An 18,174-nucleotide genomic window follows, 5' to 3' on the forward strand; every position below is an offset into this window, starting at 1 on the left:
TAGAAAAAATATCTGTAACATAACAAAAGGTAAAAACCTCATACATAAGGACCTCTTAACAGATCACTGTGAAAACTGCAATACCCCAAAAAAGGGAGATGGGTGGTGAGTGGGTAAGTCACAGAAACTGACAGGTCTCTGAGGTGAAACAGACATATCCATAATCACAGGAATTTTTAAAACTCTTTCAATATTCAAAAGCATAACATTTTTTTAAAAATAAGAATATCCAGGAAGGATTTTCTTTATGAGCTATACATACTACTAAGTATACTAATTAAAACAGTATGGTATTGGACACAGACAGACAAGAAACAGAAGCAAGTATGCAGGGGAGCTAGGTTTACCACAGCTAGCATTACAAATCAGTAACACAAGATTATTCCATGAACAATGCTGGACTTACTGGCTTTAAGCATGGAAAAAGACAAAATTAGTTTTCCTATTTCATACCATATACAAAAATAAATAACTGTAAAACAAAATTGAACATTTTGGAATAAAATAATCTTTCTGACACTGGGATAAAGTAGATAGACAATTTATAAAAAGCAATATTTAAAAAAAATCTGTTACTAAAAATTTTAAATGCTATATGCCTAACACACCAGAAAATAAAATACGCCAAAGATTAGAAGAGCCAATTTCTTCTCACTGATTTGCAATGCTACTTCTGTCATATATTAGTACCTAAAATATATGAAGAACTCCACCAAATCAAGAGAAAAGATATAAACAGCCCAATCTCAAAAAGCAGGCAAAGGGTATCAACAGGTAACTCACAAGAAGAAACTTGAATAGCCAACAAACATGAAATGCTGAAACTTGTATTTATCACTCAGAGAAATGAAAATTTTAAAACATCATTTTGCATCCGTCAGATTGACAAAAATTACCAAGTCTGATAACTCAACTGTTGGCAGTTCCTAGTAAAGCTAAACGTGATGATTTAAGACCTACTAATTCTTCTTCCGGTTATTTCCCTAAACCAGCTCTCAAGATGAACATAAGGAAAAAAAAAAAGATGAACATAAGGAATCAATAAAAGGACGATCACTGCAACTGTTACTAATGGCAAAAAAATAGACTATTCAGTTTATTCATACAATGGACTTATTACTCCACAGTAGTTAAAATGAATAAACATAATTCATATATATTAACAGATTAATATCAAAATACAATGTGAACTTTAAAAAATCAGACTACATAAGAAAAAGTGTAACAATAAAACACATATTGTTTTATACACATATTTATATATGTCTCTGTGTATATATACACATACACAAACACTGAAATGATTCACACCATTTCAAGATATAATGGTTACTTCTAGGGGAGAAAGAGAATAAAAGCGTTTCTTTTTTTTTGTTTTGAGACAGAGTCTCCCTCTGTCGCCCAGGCTGGAGTGCAAAAGCATGATCTCAGTTCACTGCAACCTCCGCCTACTGAGTTCACGCAATTCTCCTGCCTCAGCCTCTCAAGTAGCTGTAATTACAGGTACCTGTCACCATGCCCGGCTAATTTTTTGTATTTTTAGTAGAGACAGGGTTTCACCATGTTGGCTAGGCTGGTCTCAAACTCCTGACCTCGGGTGATCCAGCCATCTTGGCCTCCGAAACTGCTGGGATTACAGGCTTGAGCCACCACGCCCGGCTAAGAATAAAAGGGCTTTAACTGAATATGTAATATTTCTTAAAAAATAAAAGATGTCACATACCTCAAAAGGATGGCTAAAATGAAAACAAGCAATACTAAGTGTTGATAAGCATGTGAACAACTAGAACGCACATACTCTGCTGCTGGGAATGTAATTGGTACAATGACTCTAGAAACTTCTTTGGCACTATCTACTAAAAATGAGTATGTATCTATCCTATGATAAAACAAGTCTACTTGTATGTATATATCCAAAAGAAATGCATATATTTGTTCACCAAAAGGCATTTAAAAAGTGTACATAGCAGCATTATTCAGACAGCTAAAAACGGGAACTATCCAAATACTCATCTTCAGAAGAATAAACTGGTATATTAACAAAATGAAAAATTACACAACAATGAAAATGAATAAATTACAATGACATGCAACAACATGGATATATCTCACAGCTAATGTTCAGTGAAGGAACCCAGACACAAGAGTATATACAATATGATTCCATTTATAGAAAGTTCAAGAACCGTCAAAACTTGGTGCTATAAGTTGGGATAAGGTTACCCTTGGGAGGAGAGAGGGGCCTGAAAGAGGGCACAAGGGTGCTTCTAGAGGTGCTGGTAAGGCTGTTTTCTTGATGTGGGCAATCATTACATGAATGTGCTAAATTTGTGAAAATTCATCCAACTGTATGAGTTTTATATTGTAAGAAAAAGGAAGAAAGAAAAGAGGCAAACGAAGCAAAATATTAGTATGTGTCTAATCTCTGTGATGGATATATAAATGTTATTTTATTTTCTGGACTTCTGTATATATTTAAAATGCTTTAGAATTTTTAAAAAATTAAAAAATAAGGGCACACAGGTACTTTCTTAAGCACCAAAAAGTATTTCTTCATTGTCCTGCTGGGCTATCATTTCTGAAGACTCCCATCTATCTGGCTCACCTGAATAGCTGCTTTTGGGGGTTTTTCTCTCAAGCTTCAATGGTTCTTTTCCATTCTCCAAGTTGTAGTTCTCAGGTTTGGAAACTGGAAGCCCTATTCATTTAAAAACAGAAAAAGACAGAAAGAAGAAAGTAATGGGAGTAAGTTATTTGTGGAAGTTTTCCTCCAGCAGGTTGAATTGTTACATATTCCTTCGTGAATTCCAACTTTCTTTCTTATTTTTTTAATTTATAAAAATGTACTTTTTACTTTTTATTTTTAAAGTTAATGGGATGTCACTATATTGCCCAGGCAGGTCTCGAACTCCTGGGCTCAAGCTATCCTCCCACCTCTGCCTCCCTAAGTGCTGGGATTACAGGCATGAGCCACCACGCCTGACTTTCATGGCCACTGTCCTGCTGGACTTATTTATTTGCAATGGGTATAAAGATCTAAACTGGAATATGGTCTCAACCTCTTGATCTACAAAGATGAAGTATTACAGGAAGAGCTGAAGTAAGGGAGGGTGAACCTCTAAATAAAGCTTAAAATATCTACAGCAAGAGTCTGGGCCTGGTAAGGAGTTCAACTGAATTTGTAAATACAAATATTTTCCACTGTCAGAAAAGAAAGGAATTTCTCTTTATTTCCTTATTGTGCGAGGAAACTTCAGAGAGATGTTGCAAATTAGTCCTTACCTCAGGAAAGGAGGAAAAAGTGGGACCTCAATGGCAGCACCACGTAACTGTAATGGTGGTAACTGAAGTTTTATCTTCTAATGTTTTTCCTTTCCTTCTTCAGTTACTAGAAGTCACTTTCTTAGGGGATTTTTTTTTTACATGAAGTTTGGGAGGGGCTAACAGTCTGCAGGATGAGGCTTCCAGGAGGGGGGTGGTGTGGCAGGCAGGGCCTCAAAGCCTCCAGGTGGCATGTTGGCACAGCAGACTGGGGCACTCGGGGTGCTGTTGGGCCAGGCTCCGGAGTGCAGACTGCCTGCACTGCAGTGATGGAGTTGGGAAGAGGCAGCAGTGTTCACAGCTGTTGACCCTCCTGTGCCAGCTGCCCATATCATCACTGTACGGGCTCAGCATCTCTGGCCCAGCTTCCCAAGGTTGTCTGGTGTGAACCCTTGCAGCACCCAAGGCTCGCTGTGCCCTGGTCCCGTGTGGTCACCTGGGGGCCTGTAGTGCCCCTCTCCTCCTAGGACTCGGAATGAAGCCAGGTCCCTCTGGGCCGGGGGCTTGGGCCCTGGGGGAGGGGCTGTGACCCACGGGTGAGGTCAGGAGCCCCCGGCACGCTGCTGGCTGGCTGGGGCTGTGGGAACCCCATGCTCAGCCTTCCCTCCAGAGGCTGTGATGGGACCAAGTTCCCCACTAAGTATTTCCCAAGGCCAAGAAGACAAAAATATGAAATAAAAATAAAATAGCAGGAAAAACAAGGTCCAGCAGCCATCCGGAGCTGTGAGGCAGCTGGGCAGGTGCTGCCTGGGCTCCCTCCATGCCATCTTGTTCTTCTACCGATGTGAGTCTCAGGCAGGGGACACCTTGTTTCAGGGGTATCTCTCAAAGTGCCTCCTCCCTGTCATAAACCCCAGGCAGGGCCTGGTGTCGCGGTCCCAGTGGGTTCGCTGGGCAGGGTACATCTTGTTGTTCCAGGGTTACTGTCCACAGAAGATATATAACTGACAGAATCCCAAGAGCCATGTTCAAAATGGCAGCACAGGAAACATGGACCCCCGACATGCAGGTCTGTATGGAGCTGTGGCGTCGAGTTCTTGGACAAGTGTTTCCGTGTAATACAAAGCCTGACCTCACTGGGGGACAGGCTGCCATCATCTTGAACCTCTGGATCCCCCAGAGAGCAGCCTGCTGCCCTGGGTTCTTGAGAAGCCCCTGGACCCCCGACCTGTGGGTCTGTGTGGAGCTGTGACAGAGTTCCCGGACAAATGTTTCCGTGTAATACAAAGCCTGACCTCACCGGGGGACATCCTGTCCTCATCTCGAGCCTCTGGCCCCCTCAGAGAGCAGTCTTCTGCCCTGGGCTCTGGGGAAGCCCCTTGGTGTTGGTGGGCCTTGACCTGGGCCTTGGGGACAGCCCCGTCAGGCCAGGCTGGGGGAGGACAAGGCTTTTGTCCCAGGGAGGCTGATGTCATGAGCTCCTGGAGCTGAGCTGGTGGGGTGAGGACAGCCAGTCTGTCCCCCTCACAGAGGGGCCCAATGCCAGGGGACACCCTAGAGGACCTCTGCTTGAGCCCAGCTGAAAAAAAGAAACAGACATGGTCAGTGTCTTCTCCAAGCCCATCTAGTCTCTTCAGGGCTAACCTCCACAGGCCTGGGTCTCTGGAGTCCTCTGGGTCCCTGTGCAGCCCCCTGGCCTGACTGAGGATGCCCCTGCAGGCTGCTGATCCCAGGGCGAGGGCTGTGTGCAGTCTGGGGTGGGGGAGCTTTCAGAGAACCTCAGGTCTCTCCTGAAATGGCCCCCAGGGTTCAGGGTGGCTCAGGGCTTCCTGCCTCACACCCTCACCTCAGGGCAGTTTGGCAGCCCCAATTCAGGACTCAGGTGGGAGGGATCTGCACTGTCACCCAACCCCCTTGCCACCTCACATGGGGGCCTGTCTCCACAGCGGGTGAGAAGGGAATGGGCACAGGTTCCCCTCTACCCTCCAGGCCACCCACCCCATGCTAGGGCTGCAGCGATCCCACAGCCGGCTGAACTCTTGGTTGTGGCTCTGGGTCAGGGCTTTCCCCAGTGCCCTCTGCCCGAATCCTCTCTGGGTCAGGGACACTGATTCTCTTGTCCCCCTAGCTTGTTGTTTTGATACCCTTGGGGGACACTAGAGAATGAGGGGTCTCTGCTGCTTGGAGGTGAGAGTGGGGGCTTCCACAGCGGGGTCTGACTGCCCCAGTGTCCCTCAGGGCCCTTCAAGGAGGAGAGGAGGACAATGTGGAAAGTAGGAGAGGGGTGTTATGAGGTCCTGCCCATGGTCCCTGCCTGTCCACACAGCATGTCCAGCACACACACATGTGCTCAGCACATGCCCTGAGGACTAGCAGACCCATTTCACTTTCTTAGAATAGAGGAGGGAGAGGAGGAAGAAGAGGTGCAGGAGGAAGGCCAGGTAGGAGGACTGGGGGGGCCAGGGCACTCCCCACCATTGACTGCCCCAGAGGGTTACTTGGGAGGGGACCTGGTGCTGGAGCCCACCTGGGGGTGGCAGGTCCCGGTGTTTCCTTGTGAATTCCTTCATGGAGGTTTGAAGGATCCTGAGGACTTCGTTGTCCTCTAGGGGCCAGTTCTGGAAGTCGCTCCTGAAACTCCCAGACGGTGCTCCAGGAAAGCTTCATGAAGCACTCTAGGGACAGGGCGTGCATCAGGCCAGGAGTGTTCCTTGGGAGGGGTCTGTGCCTGCACCCCATTTCCACCAGGCCCCACCTCCCACTGGGTGGTGCCTGGTCCTTTATGGCCACCCCGGGGTCCAGCTGTGCACAGGAGGCTTACAGTTGGGGAAGGCCAGGCAGGGAGTTGGGGAAGGCCAGTGCTCACCACACTCCTGACTTTCATCTGGGTCATGTAGGGGGTGGACTCAGTGTCATCATGCCTTGCCCAGTCCACCAGGCCAGACCCCCCTAGCCAGATGGAGCAGGCAGTGTAAGGACACATCCCTCAGGCCAGCGGGGTCTGTCCCACGTGTTCCCCTGTCCCGTCCCGCGGGATCGTCAATGTGGACCCTGGAAGAGGGAGTGGGAACTCAGGGGGACAAGAGACACAAGAAATGGAGACAAGACAGTATCCTGATCAAGTCTCGTTTATTGGTGGCAGCGTAATGCCTTATATAGACCAGCAAGGGCGGAGGTTGGGCCAGGGTGATGACGGTGGCCCTGCGGTGGGCGTGGCCAGGTAGATTTCGGTTTCTTCGGTCAGACATCATGTTGCGCCTGCACCGTTGGCTGGTAATTTTCCCGGGCATGGGATGGTGGGTGGTGAAAAACCCGGAAGAGCGCCATTTTGTACTGGCGTATGAGACAGCAGAACAGGGAAGAAAGTAAATCTAGGGAGGAGGCATAAAGTGGAAATGTATAGAGCTCAGGCATCAGTTGTCAGTTATTATCGCTATGGCCTGACCACGTGGCTCCGGACATTCCCCCAAGCACCCTCGGGCACACAGGACTTACTCCTGTGTATTTTGAATGATGCATGCGCCATGGTCGTCAGTACCCACTCGCCCTTCAAGATGAACACATCCCACAGTCTCAGGGTGATCCAGAAGGATTTCTGTGGGGACAGCAAGTGTGGGAGAACCTGGTCTTTCCAAGCTGGGGCCAGTAGCCTGAGCAGGGCCCACTGGGGTTTCAGTCTCCTGGAGTGCTGGGGACCCCTCTCCATGGGATGAGACCCCCAGCAAGACTGAGTCAGACAAGATCCTGTAGCTCCTCATGAGGGACTCCGCTCAACAGCGCTGTGGCTTCTGGAAAGAGGGCTTCCTGAGGACCTGGGGCTTCCTTAGGCCCTCCCAAGTCAGCTCCTGCCCCAGTCTGCCCCCAAGGCTGGGCCTGAGCCCTGGCCTCTGCCATGGGATGCCCCCTCTCTTGAGCAGAGCCTGACTTGTGAGCCCTGCAAGGATCTGCTTGTGCCTCCTGTGGGCTGGGGTTGAGCCAAGTCCTCCTGGGGGAGCTGGACCCCTGAGCTGAGGGAACCAGGCACTGCAGGACAGGAGGGTCCCTGGGCTGGGATCTCCCTGTGCCTCCTTATCCCATCAAGGAAACACCAGAGGAGCCTTGTCAGCATAGAACCCTCAATGCACAGCCCTTCTTTGCCTTGAAGGGAGGAGCAGAGGTGCTCAGGGGCCCCTGGGCTGCCCTGAAATCCTCCCATTTCCAGGCCCGTCTGCAGACCCTCCCTCAAGGGGAACAACCCATGGCGGCCGCCAGGGCTCCAACACCCGCCCCATGCACAGACACCCGGTGGACACACTTCTTTTAGCCTTGTTCAGCTGCAGCTCAGCCCTGGTCCACCAGTGCCCCTGCCTCTGCCAGGTCGGAAAAAGGAAACCCAACACTGAACCCATGGGGAATCCCCATCCCAGGTCAGGTCGTGGCTGGGACTCAGCCTCTTGCCAGCCCCATGAGGGACTCAAGCCTCCCCTGGCCCATGGGACCCAGGGCCTCTGGGGAGGAGCCAAGGGTGTCAACTACTCACCAGGTGTGTCATGATCTTCCGGAAGGACTTGTGCAGCACCTGCTCCTGATACGATAGGAGTCTCTCAAGCCAGGCAGTATTGGCCTGTAGAATACTTAGAAGCCCCCAACCCATCACCCCATCAGACCCCACTCCCAAGATGTGGAGGCATTAGCTGGAAGAGCTGGACAGGGCAGGGGAACCCCAGACCCCGAAGCCTCCCTCCCTCCCTCCCATCTAGTGACCCCAGCATGCAGCCTCAGCCCTGGGGAGGAGGACCCTGGCTGGAGGTGCTGCCCAGTGGCATCCTGGGTCCAGGTGCCAGGAGGGCAGGCCTGCCTTTGACACCATGAGGTAGGGCTAAGGCAGGCAGGTGCTAGCGGGCAGAACGGGGTGGGAGCTGGGGGCTAAGTGGCCATCTCCTGGATGTGGGATCAGGCTGGGGGACATGGGATGGACAGACATTGCCACCTTGGCTTCGTTGGCCCATCCATAGGAAGGGAAGGTGGCTGGGAGCACAGCCAGCTGGGAGGCAGGAGGACACTCAGAGAGGTGAGTGACGCCTGCACAAAGTCAGGGCTGGCTTCGGGCGACAGAGGGCAGCCTGGGGGAGGTATCCATGCCCTGTGATGTTAGGGGTGAAGGGCGTCTGACTTGAGGTTTGAGGGTCCCTGTCCAGACCCAGGCTGCTGTGGGACCTCAGCAGGGACATCCTGGAGGCTCCAAACAAGCTGGGATACAAGGAAAGCGCCTTGACTGGAAGTTGGGATCACTGACCAGGGTGGCCGTCCCCTGGCATGGCTGTGTAAGGCCCTGGGGGCAGCTGTCCACCTACCCTGCAGGGAGCGCCTCTCGCCGACCAGCAGCTGGGCCAGCACCCAGAAAGCATCTTCCTCCAGCAGATACAGGAGGAGGATGGCGGTGACGTGGCTCAGGTCCCTGTGGTAGCCCACCTACTGCAAGAGCCAGGGTCACCATGGAAGGATGTCACCTGGGAAGGCTGAGGCCACCTGGGAGGACTCACATCACCAGAGATGGCAGAGGTCCTTGGGGACACCTGCCACAGGCCTCCAGGGATTTGGGGTGGGCATGAGGACTGAGCAGGTCACGTATGACTCAGCTGACAAGGATCCTGGGGGGACTCCTGCAGCAACCGTCTAAGCTCACATGGCCCTAAAGGGCACAGGCAGGGATTGTTCATGCTCCCTCCCATGGGCCAGGCTGAGGAGGCCACTATGCCAGGCCTGGAGCAGCACCTATGAACTGCACCCACCATAAGGGCAGGCAGCGGGGTGCTGACCACCACACAAAGGGTCCTGCAACAGCTCAGGGGCTGCCTGCCAGGCACAGGAGGGCGGCTGGGTCCAGACCCCGTGTGGGCAGCCCATGGAGTCAGCTCAGCAGCTCTCCCTGCCTGGAATGGCCTGGAAAGTCAGAGTGGTACAGGAGCAGCCACCTGGGTGACACCCTCCCTGTCTGTCGCACTACTGTGGGGTTCAGGCAAAGGGGAAATTGGATCTCTGATTGGTTTCTGATGAAGAAGAGGCTTCCTCAGGATACAAACTCATTTCATGACAAGAGCCTGGTCCATCAGGCACCTCAGCAACTTGTCAAACCTGTCTCCTGTGAGGACCATCTGCATGCGACCCTGCCAAGCTCCTGGGCTTCGGGGCAACACCAGGAGGGGAAGGTCATTTCTTCATCTGAGACGTGGTGGTTGGGTCCAGATGACACCAAGAGTCAGGACCTCAACCCTTTTCTGTCTCAATTTGACCCCTTGCGCCACCCCCTTGCTTGGGTGTCCATGCCAGCAAGTGAGCTTGAGTTCTGCCTACTACGTGCTGGTGGGTCATGAACACTGAATTTTCAAGAAGTGCCAACACCCCCGAGAGACACCCATGCCTGTGAATATGGGCATAGGGCCCAGGAATATCGCTGCCTGGGAATACTCACAGGATTATATGCAGAATAGGCCACAAAGATGGCACATAATTCCTGCTGCCTCGAAAAGAGGGAAAAGAGGGTTTTGTTTGTTTTGCGCGGATGCTGTCAGTTTCATTTTCTCTACATACCTGGACAACAAACACAGTTCTGGGTTCAGATGATCCCCCAAATAAGTAGTGAGCTCTTCAGGACACCTGAGTTTTTAGGAGTTTTTTCAGTAAAATCCACATTCTTTGCAATGCAAATATCACAGGTGTAGTTGGATCAGTGATTATTTTCACTCTGGTTGATTTTTTCTTCCCCCTTTTCTCGGTTTGCAGACACGGAAGTCCAGTCTTTGGGATGTGCAGTTCTACGGTTCTGAACCAATGTGCAGACCCTTCCGTCCACCACTGCAGCCCCTCCCAGAGCAGCTCCTTCATCCTCCAAGTCCCCAGCATGTCCCCTTTGCAGCCAATGTCTCCCAGCTTCTTCAGCCCCTGGCCATCCTGACCTGTTCTCTGTCCCTATGGTTTACTCTTTTTCAGAATGGCTGATGAATTGGAATCCTATGGTGGTAGCCTGTTGGGTCTGGCTTCGTTCCCTCAGCAATATGCATCTAAGATCCACCCATGTTCCTGCGGGCATCAGGGGTTCGTTCCTTTTCCTCCCTGATCTTCTCTCTCTGAAGAGTGGAACCCCCTTCCTCCCCAGTTCCAGTGTTGAAGAACATCTCAATAGCCTCCGGATGTGAGTGACAATCAATCAAGCAGTGAGTGTGGCATGCGGGTTTTATTTGCACATCAGTTTCAACTCTGTGGTCAATATCTGTGACATTTTGGGGATGTGTGGTATGAGGCCACTGAGTTTTGTGAGCCACAGCCCATCTGACTTCCAAAGTGACTGTTCCCTGTCGCGTGCCTGCCAGCCATGGATGAGAGTTTCCGGGCCCTGCATCCTGCCTGGTATTTTGGGCTGTCAGCGTTGCCCGGGAAGGCTCCCGAGCCCCGCCATCCTGCCACCTTCCCGTGGGTCCCTACCGTCGCTCATTGTGGGGCATAGAGAGCACCTTCCACCATCTGCATGATTTTTTTTTTTTTTTTTTTTTTTTTTTTTTTTGCTGCCTTCCATCTCCTTGGGAGCCACCTGGGTTCTGGCCCCACATGTCCCAGCCCAGCCCAGAGCTTAGAGCCCGGGAGGTGCTCAGTCCATAATGCTGGCTGCTGCCCGGGCCAGGAGAGCCCTTGGCAGCTCTGTCACTTTTCCTGGGTGACCGTTGGCCTCTGCCCTGGGGAAGCCCTCATCCCTCTGTATCACCCCCATCTTCCCTGGTACCCCTGCAGCCCCCATAGGCCTTACGTGACTCCAAATCATTCTCTAAACATCATGTGGTTCTAAAGGGTGTGGCTGACATCTGCCTTGATGTGGTGGGTGATCCTGGACGACCTCTTGCGTTTCTCCTTCACGACCTGTAGGGCAGGGCTGAGAGGAGGAAGCAGCCTCAGAACAGACAAAAGACTCCCTGCCCCTGATGGCAGTCATCCCACAGTCAGCACTTCTGGTAGGAAGGGAGGAAGGTTTCCTTCTGCAGAAAGCGACTTTTTGCCTTGTTTCTGAAGCCAGGGAGGGTCAGCAGAGCCCAGTGCACCTGCGGTGCCTGAGTCCCCATATGTGCCCAGCATGTGCCTCTGACCACAGCCCCCACCTCCAACCTGGGCTCAACGTTCCCTCCAGCTGGAGTCCTGGGCTCCTGACATGGTCTGGCCTGTTTGTCCTGCCCTAGCCAAGTGTGGGAGGGCTGTACCCTGTATTCCCCCGCGTTCTCAGCCTTCACTTTGTCAATGTCTAGCAGGAGTGACCATGCCTGACCCCACACCACCAGGGAAATGCCTTTGTACGTGTTTTGAGACAGCTACAGACAGAAGAACGCTCCAGTGAGACAGGACATGGGGTGACTCGGGGAGGAAAGCTGGCGAACAGGCCTGCTGTCCTATGGTGAGGACAGGGTGCCACCCACCCACTGAGAGGCCAATAGTGCCAGGTCACAGCCATGGGCGCCTGTCTCCTGGCTCTGCAAAGAGCAGGCACAGGGGCCATTCCCTCCATGTTACTTTCTTGCTGCTCCCATATTTTGTCCAGTCTGCAAGCATCTTCAGCCACTTGTCAGTGCGTTTTATTTCCTGCTGTCTTTGCTGTCAAATGAGCCATGATGGAGTTAGCGGAGCTGCCAGGCCTCTGACAGTGGCCCTTGGATGCTGGGTCCAGGGCTTTGGGGCCCTGAAGAGACCCAACCTAAAGGAGCCAGGAAAGGGCAGACCCCGTGGGCTGAGACCCTCTGAAGGCACCAGAGCTGGAGGTCTGGACTGGTGATGCCAGGACACGCCTTCCTCCGGCCACAGACGCCCCAAGTGTTAGTTGGGTCCCAGCCTTCAACTGCAGACTTGGTGCAAATGGGCAGTGGACTCTGAGCCAGGACTACGGTTCTTGGTTTAGGTTTTGGTCAAAGCCTCATGGGAACAGAGTCCAGCCAGAATGGCCGCCCCTCCCAGTGACAGCTATGGCCCTCTCACCACCGCCCGGGCCCACCAGCCGCCACCTCTGCCTCACCGACCACCCCTGATTCCCCGTCCCTGGAGCGGCATCCCATGCAGCAGGCACAGGCTCTTACCTTCACCTCCAGGGCACTGGTGGGGACAGCTCCCTCTCACTGTAGGGCAACCCAGGCAGACGCCATCCTCCTGCCTAGGGCAGGAGCCATCCCCCTCCCTGAGAGGGCCCCAGGGAAGGACCAGCCCATCTCCATCCACCCTGAGTCTCAGCCCGGGACAAGGCACAGAGAAGGAAGGCAAGGGCCTCCCTGTGAAGCTGACATATGTGAGGCACCAGGACCCTGGAGAAGAGGGAGTTCGAGGCTGGCCTGGCGGGAGCCACTTGGGGCCCGCAGGGTGCCTCGGGCTGCAGAGTGGGGCTGCCCCTCCTGGGCTGGAGGCGACACCCTCTGTGGGAGCTGAGAAAGTCCAGTCCTGAGACGGGATGGGTGCTGCCCAGAGTGGGTGACCAAGCCCTGACTGACAGCAGTGCCTCGGGAGTGACCACATCACCCACCAGAGTCCAGGGAGCCTGGCCTGAGAGCTGCCAAGCGCCCTAAGGACGCATCTGGAGCCCATCCCAGCTGACACTCCCCATGGGCCTTGCAGGGTGTGACCTCCCAGCGTGCACCTGCCTCTGCCTGTGCCCTGGCCGCTGACCCTGCCTGTTCCCTTCTTCCCTCATCCTGCCCGACCCAGAGACTGTGACCCTACCTCTGACCACCCTGGCCCTTCTCTGCCCCTTTTCCTGTCAGAGCCAAATGAGACCTCCCTCCCTGATCCATCCATACCCCTGCCTTGGCCACTTTCTCACGGGGCTGCCCAGTGCTGCTGGGGAGAAGCCTGGGGTGACAAGGATGACCAAGGGCCCTGCAGGCAGTGGGGATGGCCCTACCACCCCACCTCAAGCCTCAGCTAGCTCTCAGGTGAGTCGGCCTTCAGCCCTCAGCCTCCTCCCAGCCACTGCAAAAACCAGGACATGAGATGCCTGACTGTCCTACCCCTACTATCCTGCCTGCCCCAACTCCATCTCCCTCCTCCACCCTCTATGGTGCTGACTGAGCCAGCAGGAAGCAGAGTCTCTGGAGGCCACGCAGAGCCTTGGGGACTGACCAAGGGCCCCCACTGAAGGGTCCCAGGTGGGCCACAGTTCCCTGCCCACCCCATCTCCCATGGGATACTTTAGTGGTTGTAGGTATGCAAGATATTGTTGGGGGGTGCAGGGTGAATAATTTCAATGTACATTATCATGTATTATCTTACTGTGTAAATGCTTCTAAGAATAGTTAAGTAACTTAAGGTTTGCATGCTACTCAAAATATAGCTTTAAATGCTAATAAAAAAATGTAGGCAAATGAAATGTCTCTTGCTGTGGTCCAGGGAATCTCGATCTTTCTTGCAGCTTTGAGCTGGAGCTGCCCTCTCCTTCCTGTCCACTGCACACCCCAACAACACACACACATATGCACGCACACACCTGCAAACACACACACACTGTGCGTCATGCCCTCACTAAGGAGGCATGGAAGGGAATGTGTGCCTGTAAGGAAATGAAGACGGCTCAAGCCCCTGGTTCCCTGGGTGTTTGCACAGGCGCCCTCCCTGCAGACCATTCTTTGGTCTCTTTCTCTATCTTAGTGAAAGAGAGAAGCAGAGCCCCAACGGGTACCTGGCTGCTTAGGGCCCAACCCAAGGTCACAAGCTTCCTTGGAAGCCTGGTGAGATGGGGGCACCACAGAGCCTCCCAAACCGAGGGGGCAGCATTCGGTGGAGCCTTGAGCTCAGGAAGGTGATAGACGGGACGTCTCGGTTCATTAGACACAACCACAATGCAGTGAGGAAGGGCAGCCGCCTAAGGTTTTATTCTCCAGGAGGAGGGGCTCTCGGGGGCTGTGAGCAGGAGGCACGAGGACTTTATTGCACATGTGGTTAGGTGATGGCGACCTACAGCTGCACTGGGAACTGGGACCCAGAGTGCCACGACCTCCTGCTCTGTTGCTCTCTTCCTCTCTGCCTCCTCTGTCTTTCTCTTCATCTCTCTTTTTTTCCTCTCTCTCTCTCCATCTCTTTCCCTCCTCCTCTTCCTCCTTGCCCCTGTTCTGGCACCTAGGACCCTCTCTTGGGTGTGTCCGCACACAATGCCAAGGCTGCCATCTCTCAGGGCACCCTCACAGGATGCCTCCACCTTCCATCACCCACAGGGTTGAGGGTCCCAGCTATGACCGCGCTCTCCTGGGTGGGCGTGCTGTGCTCGGAGAAGCAGAAGCTCCAGGTCTCCCCTGGCTCAGGAGACATACCCCAGGGCTGCTGGCTTTCATCTCGTGATCTGCAGAGGCAGATTGAGACCATCCTGGCTAACCTGGTGAAACCCGGTCTCTACTAAAAAATGCAAAAAACTAGCGGGGCGATGTGGCGGGTACCTGTAGTCCCAGCTACTCGGGAGGCTAAGGCAGGAGAATGGCATAAACCCAGGAGGCGGAGCTTGCAGTCAGCCGAGATCCGGCCACTGCACTGCAGCCTGGGGGACAGAGCAAGACTCCGTCTCAAAAAAAAAAAAAAAAAAGAATATCAGCCGGGCAGAGTGGCTCACACCTGTAATCCCAGGACTTCGGGAGGCTGAAGTGGGCAGATCACTTGAGGTCAGGAGTTCAAGACCAGCCTGGCCAACATGGCAAAACCCCATCTCTACTAAAAATACAAAAATTATCTGGGAGTGGTGGCAGGTGCCTGTAATCCCAGCTACTTGGGAGGCTGAGGCAGGAGAATCAGTTGAACCTGGGAGGCAGAGGTTGCAGTGAACTGAGAAGATCATGCCACTGCACTTCAGCCTGGGTGACACAATGAGACTCCATCAAGAAAGAGAGAAAGAAAGAGAAAGAAGGAAAGAAGGAAGGAACGAAGGAAGGAAGGAAGGAATGAAAGAAGGAAGGAAGAAAGGGAGGAAATCATAGAGTTATGCCCAGAGTCTAGTCTAGTGCAAAGCAGAATACCTAGTATAATACAGGAGTGAGTAGTACAGGAGGTCTTCCTGGAAGAAGTGGCAGCTGAGCTGAGTTCTGAAGATTGAGTGGGTGTTTGCCAGGTCTATTGGCATGCTTTTAGCTGCTAGTAACAGACAATTACAATCACTCCCAATGTTTCCTCCAAATCATTACCACTATTTTGGAGTTTTCTTCCAGATACGTGTGTGTATGTGTATCTCATAAGTTTAAAAAGTTTTAGAATAGGCCGGGTGCAGTGGCTCACGCCTGTAATCCCAGTAATCTGGGAGGCCGTGGAGGTTGGATCACCTGAGGTCAGGAGTTCGAGACCAGCCTGACCAACATGGTGAAACCCTGTGTCTACTAAAAATGCAAAAATTAGCCAGGCATGGTGGCAGGTGCCTGTAATCTCAGCTACTCGGGAGGCTGAGGCAGGAGAATTGCTGGAACCTGGGAGGTGGAGGTTGCAGTGAGCCAAGATCACTCCATTGCACTACAAGCCCAGGTGACAACAGTTTGAGACTCCATCTCAAAAAAAAAAAAAATTAGAATAATCTTGTACATGTTATTAACTTTCATTTTACATTTAACTTTTAAAAAATGATTAAACTTTTCTCAGCATATTCTCATCATTAAATATTATTTAAAATATTATTTTAAGGTTAGATAGTATTTTATCATATAAATAATTCATATTTACTAGTCCCCTGTTGTTGAACATATATGTATTGTTGAACATTTATGTTCTTTCCAGTCTTTCAATATTGTACATACTTTTTTTATCTCTCTCTTATTACTTATTTAGGAAAAATTCATAGATGTTGAATTACTGAGTCAGAGCATAAACATTTTAAAGACTTCTAATATATTCAGCCAGAATGCCCTTCAGAAATATTACACCAATTTGTTCCAGCAGTCATGAGAACATGCACTTGCATGAGCTCTTGCCAACACTTGATATTACACCGTTATTGCATTCCAATCTGTTAATCATTTCTTTTTCTTTCTTTTTACCCTTTTTGCTTGGAAATATCTTCCCTAGCCCAAGATCAAATAAACAATAACTTTTCTCATTTAAAAAAATAATTATTTAATCAGTCTAGAATTTTGGTTTTTGATATAAGAATCATGATGATTTTATGATATTCTGCCCGCCAACCAGAGCAGTGCTGGAGAGGTGCAGAGATGGCTTCCTGTTTCCTGTTTCCTGTTTCCTCCAAGTTCTGGGTCTGTGATTTAGGGATCTGCTGGTGAGAGAGGTTCAAAACATCTTCCTACCTTATTTCATGGACTGTCATTGTTTCAGGAAGCAAATTTTACCATCAGCTCCAGGAAGATTTTTCTCCACTGCTTCATCTGTCTTAAGATCAGTCCATTGCCACCTGATTCTGCATTCTGCCAGCTTAGTGCTGGGTCATGTGAGGAGTTTCTATCTTTGTCTGTGTTCTAAATCTGCAAGTATTTTATTTAAAATATGGAAGCAATTTGATTAGAAGTTACTAGCCAGACTTTGCATTAGATTTTAATATCTTGTAGAATAGGATTACTTTCTCTTTTTTTGCTTTAAAATTCCTCATTACTCTTTTGCATAATGTTTAATCTCCCTTGTGGCCCTTTTTGAAGTTCTTCCCCAGTCCCTCATCTGTCTCTCTGGTATTTTGATTGGCATTTGCATTATATGTATTAATGAGAGGTAACTTGGCATTTAAGAAATGTCTTATTTTTTCCTGATCATAAAATTATTTGTTCTTTACAGAAGATTTAGAAAATACAGAAAATTATTTAAAAAAAAGTATTACCTTTAATCTCACCACTTAAAGGAAAAAACGTGCAAACATTTTGCTGTATTTCCTTTCGGACTTTTTCTTAGTTTATACATGTTTGAGCATGCATAAAACTTGCATTGATATGATTATGATATTTCATCTTCCTATCCAGAAGAATAGAGTATGTCTTTCCACATTCCATTACAAAGAACCAGTTGGACTTATTTATTTATTCCACTGTTAATCTGTTTTTATTAATTCTTGTATTCTACATTTTGTACATTTCTTTGATTTCTCACTAGTTTCTTGAGTAAAATTCTTTGTTCATTTCACTTTCTTGATTGATAATGAAAGCATTTAAAGATATGAATTTGACCTTTCTTGTAGCTTTGGCTAAATAGAGACAATAAAATCTAGAAACTTCTGAAATAAATTAAACCTAATTTAGAGAAAAAAGGAAAGTGTGCATTTTCTGTAGAGTACAAGGCACAACATATATATTTAAAATTAGGCTGTTATTAATATTATAAAATCAAGTTATTATTCATATATTCCATATCTTATTGCATGCTACTTAGAATTATCAAATATTAACAGCAGGACAAAAAAGTCCTCACTAGTAATTTTAGGTGAGAGTTTGAGGTAAAGATGAGGGCATGATATCACATAGGGTTTCTTTCATATCTATCAAGACCCTAGGTCTGTGATTTTGTGCTTCCTTATATGCACAGAGACTGATTTGTAATTGCAGTGAATTTGTAACATACTGATATTCCTGCCCTTTTACATTACCATAGAAAAAGCAAAACCCAGACCTCCTAATCAAACTGATAGATTATTGTATCTCTACCTCAGAATATCAACGAATCCACCAGCAACCATGATGATATGCTTTGACTCTGTGTTCCTACCCAAATCTCATCTCAAATTGTAATCCCCATGTGTCAAAGGAGGAACCTGGTGGGAAGTGACTGCATCATGGGAGCAGTTTCGCCTATGCTGTTCTTGTGACAGTGAGCGACTTCTCACAAGATCTGTTGGTTTTACAAGTGGCAGTTTCCCCGGCTCTTCCCTCTCCTCACGCCTTGTGAAGAAGTTGCTGCTTCCCGATTGCCTTACACCATGATTGTAAGTTTCCTGAGGCCTGCCCAGCCATG

The 18,174-nt window shown here is 49.9% G+C and overlaps 1 protein-coding gene and 1 long non-coding RNA gene across 2 annotated transcripts in view; one reads left to right on the forward strand and one right to left on the reverse strand.

The window, feature by feature from the left end:
• Positions 1-813: 813 nt before the first annotated feature.
• On the reverse strand, positions 814-2,693 carry LOC140708605 (uncharacterized). The gene is made up of 2 exons (XR_012088751.1): positions 2,606-2,693; positions 814-2,346 (listed from the first exon to the last, which is right to left on the reverse strand). It is a non-coding gene; the product is annotated as an uncharacterized lncRNA (long non-coding RNA).
• Positions 2,694-12,214: 9,521 nt separating this feature from the next.
• Positions 12,215-18,174, forward strand: part of LOC119623627 (uncharacterized) — a 57,243-nt gene continuing 51,283 nt past the window's right edge. The window contains exons 1-4 of the mRNA XM_073005375.1: positions 12,215-12,391; positions 13,026-13,196; positions 14,381-14,542; positions 16,473-16,501. Of these exons, the coding sequence (XP_072861476.1) occupies positions 12,215-12,391; positions 13,026-13,196; positions 14,381-14,542; positions 16,473-16,501 (539 nt within the window). The remainder of the gene's footprint in view (positions 12,392-13,025; positions 13,197-14,380; positions 14,543-16,472; positions 16,502-18,174) is intronic.

Source organism: Chlorocebus sabaeus, chromosome 16 (genome assembly GCF_047675955.1).
Source record: "Chlorocebus sabaeus isolate Y175 chromosome 16, mChlSab1.0.hap1, whole genome shotgun sequence".
Taxonomy (NCBI): Eukaryota; Metazoa; Chordata; class Mammalia; order Primates; family Cercopithecidae; genus Chlorocebus; species Chlorocebus sabaeus.